We start from the raw sequence: 13,621 nt of genomic DNA on the forward strand, positions 1-13,621 counted from the left end.
TTGGTCAAGCTGGTCATAATCAGCTACCAGCTGTTTGAAACCATAGCTTGAGCTGTTTTTTCAGCAGGGGAAGAATACTCTTAGCGTTGTTTCTGAATTGTGTATTTGATTTAATGTAGAAATCTTTACAGTCATCCAGAGGACTGGGAATTGTGGGATTGAGGTCTGTACTAGGGTTGTCTGCCCGCAGTCACCTTTTGAGTCTCTCTTTCCCGACACTATGATCCTTAACCGCATGCCCTGTCATGTTCCAGCTCATCACGCCCCATGCCATTCGGGTCCAGACGCCACCGCGACACATCCCTGGGGTCGTGGAGGTCACGCTCTCCTACAAGTCTAAGCAGTTCTGTAAAGGAGCACCGGGCCGCTTCGTCTACACAGGTAAGCCAGGAGGGCAGAACACCATTAACATTTGAGCATTGTCCTAAAGTGGGCTGGGATCGGTAACAGCGGGTTGGGTGCTGTCAAAGATAGGTAGCCAATCTCTTGTTAATGTGTATGAGCCAATCCCACTTTGTCCTGTGAGCTGATACACTATTTTTTTAATCAGAGAGAAGCTTTGTGTTTAGTTGCGGTCTTTTTATTTGCCGTAGGATGTGTTTCGGTACCGTGAGAGAGTGAGAGAGAGCCTGCAAGTGTGCGTCTCCTGCCAAAAGCATGAGAGTTTGATAACCATGCTAACCTTTTTTTGTAACCTTAGCATACTTGGTAAACTGATAGCATATGAGCTTACATTACTCCATAAACTTAAGTCACCAATCGTAACCTAACTACAGATTACAGATTGAGTAGGAACTTTACACAAGGACTAAGTAAGAAACATACACAAACATAGACTGTGTTCCATTATGAAGACAGCTGCTGTCATGATGGAACACAGTCATACCAGATGGGAACCAGCCCAGTAGGTCCAGAATGTTTTTTTCTTGCATATTTCAGTGATGTCAAGAGCTCAGCCGTGGAACTAGAAACAGGTTGCAACTGAGCACTTACTCTTTTTTTACTTAGTTTTTCCTTGACATTGAGGTGGAGACTTATTTTCTGATTCCTCTCCAATGATGACAGTGGACAGGGGCTTTTTTTGGTAGAATTAAAAATGAGGTTACTGAAACCCATGAATACCAATTTACCAAACATGACGCGAGGCACATTCAGACATTGAGGCGCAGGACCCAAAAATATGGGTATTAACAGCATCTTGCACTCCAGTCATTAATATTATTGGCACACAATGACAATGTACACCCTGTATGGATCAAGAGTGCAAGTCATATTAATAAGGGAAACCTGAGAGTGCGTCCAAAATATTTTTACTTGAGTTTCTACCTCCTCATAAACACACACGCACGCACACACACACACGCATACACACACCAGAGAGGAGGCTACCATATTGTTGGTTAAATCTCTGTCCGATTACCCATTCAAAACAGCTGAAAGGTCAGAGAGAGAATGACAGTGAGAGTGCTTAGTATGATAACAAAATGTCACCATGCTCACCATAAAAGAGACTGTATTAAGGCTTTTCTGTTAAATACGGGGCTTTATCTGCAGCCTTATTCCTTTTTTAAAAGTCTGCCTCATTCGTGGGCATGTATATACTGCACAGACAGACAACTGTACAATAGGCTGTACGAGCACAAAATACTCTTTCTGTTCTTTTGCAATGCTAATGGCTGATCACAGGAGGTGATATGGCTGACCACTATCGCATCACATGCACAAAAGTTGACAGCGACAACCAACCTTTGACAGCCGTACAGAGACGGTCAAGTTAAAGAAATGGGTCTTCTGGCTAAAGGATGTCGCGGTAATACACAATAACCCACATAAAGAACATTCGTTGGTAAAGACAAAAGTACAAAATGCAGTTTTTCAAAGAAAACGCTGTTAGGATCCCACAAGGAATGACTATTGTTCTTCAGTCCCAGACAGGAGGGCTGCAGAGAAATCACTAGTACCTCTGGGTGACTGGCCTGTGACAAGCCACAAAGGGGAGAAAGTCTATAAAAATGAAAATGCAAATGTGGTTTACTGCACTTTCCAGAATGTCCTCATTTTAATAACTGTCGGTATGATAGCATATCATACTATAACTGCAACTGCATTTGGTTGTAAAAGATCAGTTTGAAGAGCAGCTATAAATGGCCCTCATGAAAATAAAGCATTTGGCTTTGTGTATACAGTTAATTATTAGATGTATTTTTTTCATCCTTTTATTCCCCAGAGTTGGGAGGCATACACAAACAAACAAACAAATTCACACGCACATGCTCGCACACAAATACACACATGCATGCGCGCGCACACACACACACACACACACACACACACACACTATTCTATTTAATTTCCATTTTTTACACTTTCTGAATCCCCCTCATCCTTTATTCACCACCCAGGGTAAATATAATTTTACATGAATATATTTTTAAACATACCTAATTGTATACTTCCATATATTTACTGTGCCAGCTATGCCGCACCAGAATTCAGCCATGAACACATTTTGAATAGCTTAATATGCAGGGTCTGCATTATTAAATAGGAACAAGCACAGGAAGATCTAGTGATATCTCTTTACCCAGAGACCTTTCTGAGGGCCCAGTAAGTGCATATTTAACCATCTGTCCCAACCCCAAAACTCAAAGTTCTATCAAACAACAGAGAAAACAAAGATCCCTGGAACCAAATTTTTAAGGCACCTCATTTTTTAATCATGAGAAGAGTTTCCGGGAAAAAGAGAAACACGTATCCCTTTCCTTAAATACCGCATGCGGGGGAAAATACAGCTCTCCCATTATTGATGAGCGTCTCAAGGTAAAAAAGCTAGTTAATTTTTTTTCCCCTTATGCAGCTTTAAGCACATAGTTCTGTTGTGCTTGTGGGCAATGACACAGAACTTAAATACCAGTTGCGTAGACGTATCACTGTTAAGCTACTGAGCGGTTAGAGATGCAGAAAAGAAAGAGTCCCCAAACTGTTAGAAAGGGTGCCTTGCTTTGATTTGGGAATCAGGAACAGGCAAAAATCTCTCTCATGAAAGTGGGGGATTCTGCAGTGGGCTGGCCTCTCCTCTGGCAATGGAGCAGGTACATTATGCCACCTCTTTGTTCCTTTGCCATTGACTCCTGAAACCTAAACCACCAGAAACCTAACGCAGCTCTGCAGTTCAAGGCTGCATTTTGTTTGAAATGCCAGATTCAGGAGAGCTTTCGCCAACCAAGCCACAATGCGACACATGGCACCCTCCCGCAGCAGAATTTGTCTATTGAACTCTATCAGAGCCCAGCCCCCCACTAGTACTCAGCACCTATAAGGAGGTAAAGCGGATGTATCAGGAACGATACTTCCGGTATACTGCTCCCTATTAGATATAGCTGCAAAAGCTAAATACAAGCAAACTACGTAATGTTGGAGTCTGGATTTGGAGCATTTTTTTCATGGTTTAAATAGGTAGCGAAATACTGAATGATGGGATTTCAGTTTGTCGCAGAAGTCGCAGGTGATTTTCTCTTTTTTGGCAGTCCCTTGAATTCCTTGTTTATTTTCCATTTCCATTACATAATTAATAATTTAATACATTATTTTGTAAATATTTTCTATGACAAGCACCCAGCCTTAATTATTGCTTAGCTGCAATCATTAATGCATATTAATTATTAATAATCTGTTTGAGGATTTCTTGCTCTGGGGGGTTGATTCTTGTTGTAAAGATTATTTCAGTGCATCTTCGAAGCCTGGATCTCTGTCTTGCTCCTCGGTTTACGCCTGCTCTTTAGAGGCAGAGAAATTTCACACACAATTCGACCCTGATTAATTGCGTGAACTTTAGTAAAATCAACAGAACACATAATCAGCCACACAATAAGGAAAGAAGCGCATCTTGCGATCACTCGCCTAGATCACAAGCATACTTTGATATATACAATGCATGTTTCCAGGGCAGAATGCGTCATATATGCACCTGAAAATTGTTGCAAAAAGCTTAATAAATCTGGCCCTATGTATTGTATACCAAATCATACCGGAAAAAGTGTCCTGAATTGCTCCTGAAAAAAGGTGTGCTCGCTTCCCCCCTGCCTGTCACCCTCCCCCTAAAACTCCCCCTCCACCTGCCTCTCCTTGCTCTCCCCTTTAGCAGCAATAGGTCCAGAAGATCATAAAATATAACTACAATAATTAGAATAACACGTATTATACTTATATATTGATGGAGTTCCATTCACGTGTTTTTGTCATATGCTGAAGGCCCATCAACAAGTCTAAATGCATCCCACAATTTGAAATTCGGTTTGCTTGGCCCTTGCCGTGATAAGGATACAGATTTTTCCCTGATTACCTGTGTCATCTGTGGATTTCCAAAACGCATAGAAGGTGAGGACCCCCCAAACTTGTTTTGCCTCCCCACATTTTACAGAATAAGGAATCATTGTTGCTAAAACCATTGTTGCTCATAAGATACTTTGTAGACATAAAACTGTGGGTTTTTACTGCTTTCTCTTTTTTCCTGTATTCTGTGACCATATTGTTGAAAATATCACTGTTAAAAAGATAATTAATGTAAATGAACACTCTTCAGTGACCTATGGGGTTACAGTACAGATTCTCTGCTTTTATTAAAGGATATTTCTTTATACATTGGTTTCAACAAGGAAATTAGAGCACATTGCTTTTTGCTAGATCATGGGATCACCGTCACTACGTCCTTATTTTTTACAGTCTATGGTCTACCCCCACACCCCTAAGTGCCCCCCCCCCCCATCACCCAGTAACTCCACCCATGTGGGCCCTCTATGTCTTCCCCCTGGTTTCTTTCCCCTTTCACACTTGACAAATGAAGGTTTGGAGCCCGGACATATTGACTTTCCTGGGAAAACACAGTCCTCTGAAATTCACCATGCGAGTGCTGCAATAACTCAGCCCCCATCGATCTCTCTGCCTCCCAGACACATCGATACCTTTTACAAACCTATAGACCTTCTGACAGGAGCCAACACTGTTCCTCAAATCGTCTCCATTAATAACATGCATTACTATTAGTAGTAGTTATTGTAACACCAGCGGTTGTAGTAGTAGGGGTAGCACCATTCACAGCCTTATCAGTTTTAAACTGTTAACTGCCATTAAGGCTTTCTTTCGAAGACATAAATTTGGATAATTGTGAACACAGTGTGAGCGCCTTTAACAGCCATTGCTGTGTTTGATTAAATGCGATCTGTGCCGTTTCCGCTGAGGTGCTTTTCTTCATTAGGTGGATATGTGGGTCTGTTGTGGTAAAGCAGACGTGGAGCATTGTGAGCCTACGTCTTATTGAGAGAGAGAGAGAGGCGGGGCAGGTAAGGGGATTTGGACGGGCTCCATTGGGGCAGATGTTGCGGAGATATGCAGTGAGAGCCAGGAGACCCCCGGATTATTTATTTATTTACTGGAGCGACACTGGCCAGCTGTGTTCAACCTCTGTGCCCAAACCAAGACAAAGGAGAGGAGTGTGATAATTAGTACACCCCCCCCCCTCCCCTCCTGTCCCCACAGAAACACAGGCGCACAGGCGCACAGGCATATGCGTATATATCACAGACGCAGACACAGGCACACATGCACACGCATACAAATACACACACACGCTCATGCACACACGCACAAGCAAACGCACACATACACACACACCAGATGACACTTCGTAATTGTTTTGGATTCAAATAGTTTTATATGCTTTACTGAAATTGCCTGGTGTATAGGAACCTATGAAATACTGCCAAATAGTGCAAGCCCCACATTCCGGTCTTCTTGGTTGGCTCAATTGCACCAGACAAGATCAATCGAGAACAGATAATTATTTGAATCCAAACCAATTCCGTAATTGACGATGGTCTGACACACACAGAAGCAGGCATGCACACCACACGTGTACATATACAGTACAGTACTGTACATACGCACATACACATATGCGCACACATTCATGCGATCCCACCCAGTAACATGCAAACCTGGACTACCATTCGCAGAGCTCCAGGCTCCATCAAAGTACTGTGTCACCAGACAGTATGGGAGGCGTCCCCATCCCCCGTCCAAAACTGGATGTTGTACTTGCTTCGAGTGATGAACGTGCCACTCATTTGTGCCTTGATCGTAATTCCAACTGACGTCATTTAATTGGGACACTAGCAAAAAAGGCGATCAAGCAGATGACGTAGAAGGCAGATGGAAGATACAAGTTAAATGAAGCAAATTACTTTGGGAACTCATGGGAACAAGATCTGCTTCTCTGGGATAAACTCCAAAGGCTTTTTGAAGTAGTTTGACACTCTGTGATCTCATTGGTGCCGACCCCAAAGAGGTTGTCGGAAAGAGGGAAACTGTCTTGACCCCAAAACCACTAAAATGGCTGGTTGATGTTCTTGAGGCACGCTACCCAGAAATCCCGGCACCTTCAAACATGCTGGCCCTTTAAATTGCCCTATGGAGGGCAGGTTTTTGGGGTTTCTTGTCAGGAGCCAATTTAGTCCTTGGAAACAAGGTGTGTGGGCCCTTTAGCCAATCAGTGACTCACTGAAGTGTTGAAGTAGACCAGGAACCAGCAAACGTTACGGCCCTTAGGATTTCAGTTTGAGATTCCTGATGTGGAGTGTTATGAGAGCATGTGCATGGGTCAAACTGGATGGTTTTCCAAAGGCCGTTCCCATAACCCCGAGCCTGGCGGAAACACGGAGAAGCTTTCCCGTCGCTGACACGGCAGTAACTATGCGCTGCCTTCTCTCCCACCACGGCACATGGAACGTATTAAAAAGATATTACATTTGCTCAAAGACCGCATAATGAAAGCATCTAGCGAAAACAACCACACGAGAGCTTCGCTTTGCTGTACTTGTTTGTTTGTTGCACCCTTGGATTCACATGAAGTCCCCAAGGTGTGGTTAATACATCACTCGGCTCTATATTCTCCAGTGTAATTCCCATTATTTAACATACAGTATCTATTAAATCTTCACCATTGTAGGCTACGTGGAAATAAATTGCTCATAAGCACTGGTCACAGTTGTAGCCACTTCACCGCTTGCAGATGAAGCTCTTCTGTGCTGGTTCCCAGCTCCTGTATTCTTACTGTAAGGCATGGAAAAGACAAGAAAATAAATCAAGAAACAAGTTGTGGAAACCATTTTGGGAAGCACTTGCTAGCAGATGTGCACTAATGAGAATTTTAAAGGGCCGGGCAATGACTACCACTGTATTGCACTCTAGGCTACAGCAATTGCGTCACCCTCTAGGTAAACATAGGGGAGGAGTAGCAAAGCAAGTCATAATGGGGCAAACGTGTCTTTTCTTAATTAGAAGTGCGCGTTTTCGGGGTGCGCAGACTGCAGTGGTTCTCTTCATCTTCCCTGGTGGTTTCCACTTTAAAGGGTCTGCGAACACTCTTTCAGACCTGCCTGCACGTCAGTCACAGTTTAAAGTTCATGAAATTTCTATGAGCATCGATTTGGGAGGTGGGCCTGAGAAGCAGGTCGGGGTGATTGATCGAGCCTTTTCCTTTGAATTTCTCTTTTTATTCACCCAGTGAGGAGAGAGCGAGTGAGCAAGAGAGAGAGTGAAAGAGAGAGAGAGAGAGCGCCTATTTTGGTAGGCCTATACATCTGTAAACTGTATGTCCATGTACATGTTCACGTGTTCAGTGGTGTATTTCTGGACTTTGGCAACATAAGCTGTATCTTGTCATGCCAATTAATCATTTTGAATAAAAAGTATTTGAGAGAGAGAAAGAAAGATAGAGACCTTTTTTTCTGTTTGTGATAATGCAACCCCTTAATGTGCCTGTGCGCATACCTGCCTGTTCAATATGAAATTCTACATTAAAAAGCAATACATTTTTAAAGATATAATTGTACTTACATAGCAATGTTTGTATGCACCATGTACATACCGTGTCTGTGTAAGTGACACCTCTCTGTTTCGATGTTTGAGTGTGAAGGGAAGAAATTAGCCAATGGAGAAAGTTAGTGGAGGCGTTAGTTTCTCAACAGGCCGGCAGCACAATGCCACTAACTCTCACGATTCCCAGCTGATAAAAGCAACGGCTGGTCCCGTCTGACGCACCCTGCCGAGTGCGTGAGAACGTTTTTCGGCAAAGAGAGGGGCGGCGTAATATAAAACACACATTTGTATGCGAAGGGGGGAAAGGCACATTGAAACCCGTACCGACGGCAAATCGTAAGGAAATGGGAATTTATCGGAGCGCTCTGGCTCGGCTCCGGGTTCTTCAGGAACGCCATTCCATCAGACAGCCTTGATCATGTACTTTATATGGGCCGTCAGCTCCATTCGACATAATATTGGAGGCGCGCGGGAAGGCCACGACGGGTAGAGTGGTTTCCGGGGCGATGCGGAATGTGAGAAATGCGGAGACGGGATTGCTCCGGACAGACGCATGACTCCGCGTTCAATCGGGGCATCACAGCTGTCCGAAAACCAGACGGGGACTATCGGAGGTTAGGCTCAACGACATTCCATTTCATTCTCTTACTACTCTATCCGGTAAACACGGCATCAGCGGGAAGTAGGGGCACTATCATCTGTCAGCGGGCAGTGTTGAGAGAAATAGCTGGAACCAAATAGATATGCTAGCAAGGATTTTTTTTGTTTTTTTAAATACTGAAGAGTCCACATACAAATAATGTATACAAAATATAAAAAATATACAATATTTAATATACAAAAGAGTGCATATACCACTTTAGTCACTCTGAAATAATCTTTTATTTTGAAATTCATCAGAAAATGATCAATGTTTTGACCTGTGTTGGGACTTTTCCAGGATGAATGTACTATATCTTAATGATGACCTTGAGCTTGGGTCAAAATATGAATCTGCATATTCTTATCAATAGATAAAGCTCCAAGAGATTATGTAATTTCATATATTTCTTGTAAGAGTATTAAAATCGGAATGATGGTATGAGAAAAAGGCACCAATAATGTTGTTTTCTCACAACAACAACAACCTCCTACACTCTCAGAAATAAAGTGACAGTGGAGGTACAATTACTCTGGCTAGGTTTACAATTTTATGCACCTATATGGTACCGCCCCAACGACAAGCACTTTTTGTACCTTTATTTCTGAGTGTCGTCCACAGAACATCACCACTTTGTAAGAACACTGAAAGAACTATCTAGCTGTCCTCTCTGGCCTCACCAGTGCCCACCAGAAGCTTGTTTCCAGAAGCTTCTGTTTGAAACGAGAGAGGCCTTGAGCAGAGCGTGGCACGAAAATCGATGGTGAGGGCCCCTGGTGCAGCTGCGGATTAAAACGCCGCTATAGGAAAAATCCTGGGATTTGTGAAGACACGTGGAGGTTAGCCGCAGAGGTTAAGAGGAGCGTTTGGTCCAAATGAGTTCTCTCGTCCGCAAACGAGATCTACGCGTTTCTTCGCAAGAGAGGGGTCCAATCACTCCGATTCGGCGTCAGCGCTTAGAGCAAAAGAGGTATGGACATGTCAGCGATCAGGCTGGGAGGAGGGAATCACTGTAGAGCATATATTGCGCCTGTATTGTAGCGCTCCAACCGTTACCTGTAACTAAGAGTGCACAGCTGGTGTTAAGCTACAGGCCTTTGGATCAGAATTAGGACCCTTCTGTTGCACCTCTACTGACTTCATATTAATTTGTCTAGAATCTATCCACTATCCAGAGCACAATTGAATACTATGGACTGTATGATATGCTATGGCCAAGTCATGCAAAGAACATGTGAGAGTGCATTCAAGGTCGTATTTTCCTGAAGAAAAGGATCATGGAGCCCATATTTACAAATGAGTGACATATTACCAAGAACTATCACAATTGCATCCCAACATTAACAGGGTCTATAAATCCAAACCATTCTTTTCTCAGATTGTCTGCACTATACTGAACATTCAAAGGTATCTTCAAGCCCAACCCTAACCCTCCCCCTTCCCCTTCCCCACCCCATGGCCTTAACGGACCCCTGTTCTTTGCAATTTGCCTGCAGTGTGTCAATAGAAATCGCATTTACCAGGGTGCCCCAACCAGAATTACTGTCACCATAGACATCTCCCGATTGGCAAATCACCATTGCCGGGAGAAGGAGACAGGGATGGATAGAAAGAAACGGGAAAAACAGAAAAAATTGAAAGATAGAAGGAGGAGGAGCGAATGAGAGAAAGCGAGACAAAAAGGGTGTGAGAAAAAGCAAACGGGAATAGAGAGAGCGACAGAGAGTGTACGAGAGAGCGATAAATAAATAATCAAAACCTCTCTCTCTTTCTCTCTCTTTCGCTCTCTCTCTCTCTCTCTCTCTCTCTCTCTCTCTCTCTAGCTCCTTCTCACACACTCCTCCCAGAGAACTACATTATCTTCCCCCCTCTAATCACACGTCAGGGCCCGGAGTCGCAGAGATGGCCGAAAAATCAATATAAATTACTATGGAGAAAGTGGCACTGATGGCTGGAATTGCAGCATATGTTTACACTAAATCAGGCAATCTATCTTCATATCGGCTGTGTAATGCACGGAGTAGGGGGAGGGGGAGTGCGGGTGGGGGGGGGGGGGGGTGTCAGGGCTCAAGCCTCGCGCCACCGCTCTCCAATTACCCAGGCTCTCCAGGGTGGGGGGTGGGGGGGTGCAGCCCTATCGATTGGCTGAAGGGCCGGCCCCCGCCTGGCGGCCAATGGTGCGCAGGGGTCAGAGGGCGCAGGGATTTTAATAAGGAGAAGTAATGGGTTTAATTTCAGAGGGGTGGGCCTGTCTGGCACGGGTGGCCTTGCACCGCTTTGAGAGGATCATTAAAACAATGGTTCCCAGAGAAGGGAATATCTCTCTCTCTCTCTGTTCCCTTTTTTATCTCTATCTATGCCTTTGGCTCACATTACATATCTGTTTCTACCACCCCTCTGTCCGACTGTATACGTCTGTGTCTTTTTGTGTCGTTGCTCACCACTCTTTCTATCGTATTCTGTCTTGTTTTCTCTTTTTCATCGGTCTATGCCTTTTTCTCATTGTATAATATACACATTCAAATTTTATTTTTTTATTGTGACTTATTTATTGTCAGCCAGGCAAGGTTCCATGTATAACATGATAAGAATTATTGACCTACCATCAATAATATGACAAGAATAATTCACCTACCCATCTAAATATAATATTATTATTATTATTATTATTATTATTATTATTAATAATACATTTCCTCAGCTCATAACAGTAATCAGTAATCAGTCTGCCTAAGATTGTGAGGAACTGATCTATCATACTTTCCCAGTTTTGCTCTTCAATGTATGGCACATCCTCTTCATGTGCAACATCCTTAAGATACATAAATCATACATAAATCATTATATGAAGTGCAAGTACAAAGTGAAAACTGCAGTGTGTAATTCAGTCCGGCGTTCAGTCATTCAACAGAGTCAAAAAGGGGAAGCTAGTTGCCCTGAACTGCAGATCCTAATGGAGACTGCAGAGAAGTACTCAAGTCTTGTTAACCAGTGATGGCCAAGAGGTCACAGGAGCACACATTCACACACACATACAAATTCATACTCTTCCTGGCTCTATCGCACACAACCCTGTAGTCTTTCTTCATTTCATCTTTCACTCTCACACACATAGGCATTAACACACACACACACACACACACACACACACATAAGCACCCCGCCCACCCGAAAGCCCTTTTCTTCTCCTCTACATGTGAGACCATCTCAGGCAAATTTGATTTAGCAGCTTGAGGTGTCTCATTCCGGGGGAAAAGAAAACAAATATTGTTATAACGGTAATAACATCTATTTGCCATTGCAACAACGGCAGCCAGGGCTTTGAAAAGGCCTGCTTCTGCGCTGTGGACTTATTCTTATTCATGAAAGCGGCGGTTATGCATATTAGCGCAAACTAGCTATTCTACTCTCCGGCATTTGGAGTGTCAATCATCCTTACGGAATACAAGAGGTGCCGGTGACAAAGGCGGAGCGGGCAGGGTGGCTGACAAATTGTCCCCAAAGTCAAATTTGACAGCCTTTTATGATTAATGGGCTTGATTATGGAGAAATTTCTTTAAGTCGTTTCCGAGTGTTTCTTTTCCCTCCGCATTCGAAGAAAAGAGAAATGGAAACTGAGGCAGAAATGCTGTCGTTCGCACGGGAGAATGGAATTAACCTAGGAGTCGACGGTTTTGGAAAGAGTGAGGGGTTTGGGGGGAGAGAGGGAGAAAGAGGGCAATGAAATTGAATTAGTCTGAATCAAGTGTGTCGAAGGAACAGTTTGGGGACAAGTAAAAGGGAGGCTCTCTCATGGCATACTTAATAAACAGGACGGGTGCTACTGAACTGTGACAGAGCAGGACGGAAGTTCAAAGGAGAGCAATGCAATGGATGAACTCACCCTGCAACATGAGTGTTACATGCAACGCCGACGCCGGAAATTCACACATATAAGCAGGACTTCCCAGCATATGAAACACGAATCAAAACTCGAGACATATCACTGCACATATCTCTCTGTTTGGGTAGGCTGCACACTCATTGACTCGATTCACTGTTCAGGCATTTTAATACATGCACCTACTCCACATACACGGGGGCAGCCTGTAGCCTAGTGGCTAAGGTACATGACTGGGACTCAGATAGTTGGTGGTTTAAGCCCTGGTGTAGCCACAATAAGATCCATGCAGCTGTTTGTGCCTTGAACTAAGCCCTTAACCCTGCATTGCTCTGGGGGGATTGTCCGCTGCTTAGTCTAATCAACTATAAGTCGCTTTTGATAAAAATGTTAGCTAAATACCTGTAAATGAAATGTAAATACTTCCCCGGAGAAAGCAATTTCAGTCTCACTGACAGCAGCTTCCTGCACTGTATTTGGCATCATTATACTGTATGCACCCTGGGATCCTCTGTACATCAGCAATGAAGTGATGTTTGCATGGTTATTTTCTCGTCATTCGAATACAAATATATTTCACATATGCGGTATGTCAAGGCACAGGTTACACAGAATGTTAAGCTATCCTTGTTTCCATTCATGTAGTATTTGCACTAGTTCTCTGAAACAGACAGTCAAAACCATACTTTAAATTGTATTTTACAGTATAGAGTATAGAGTTGCATGCACTGCAGGTAAGGGGAAGAAAAATCCGGTAACTCTTAAATATTAAGTGTTAATATAAAATAAGTCTGGTAACAATTAAATGGTCCAACATAAGAGCTATACACCGATGAGCCAAAACATTGAGATCAAATGCCAAAAATGGTGTTGGTCCTCTGCATTACTGAACAAGACCTCTAAAGGTGCCTTGTGGTATCTGGCAGAAAGATGTTGGCAGCAGATCCTTTATATCCTGTAGGTTGTATGGTGGAGCCTCCATGGATCAGACTTCCCATAAATGCTCACCACTGCTGACTGAGAGCACCCCACAAGCCTTGCCCTGACCCAGTCATCAGTCCAGATTCTCAATAATATTTAAGTCTGGGTACGGTGGTGGCAATTCCAAAACCTACATCTGTCTGTCATAGAGGTACTTCATGATTGATTTTGGTATGCTTTGGATCACTGTCTTGCTGGAATACCAAACCTCTCTTCAACTTCAATGTTTGGACTGACATTTGAAC

At 43.4% G+C, this 13,621-nt stretch overlaps 1 protein-coding gene across 1 annotated transcript in view; it reads left to right on the plus strand.

The window, feature by feature from the left end:
• The window catches only part of LOC133134746 (transcription factor COE3-like), a 132,023-nt gene that overhangs the window by 92,151 nt on the left and 26,251 nt on the right, over positions 1 to 13,621 (plus strand). The window contains exon 10 of the mRNA XM_061251099.1: positions 255 to 381. Coding sequence (XP_061107083.1) covers positions 255 to 381 — 127 coding nt within the window. The remainder of the gene's footprint in view (positions 1 to 254; positions 382 to 13,621) is intronic.

This window comes from Conger conger, chromosome 8, assembly GCF_963514075.1.
Source record: "Conger conger chromosome 8, fConCon1.1, whole genome shotgun sequence".
Lineage (NCBI taxonomy): Eukaryota > Metazoa > Chordata > Actinopteri > Anguilliformes > Congridae > Conger > Conger conger.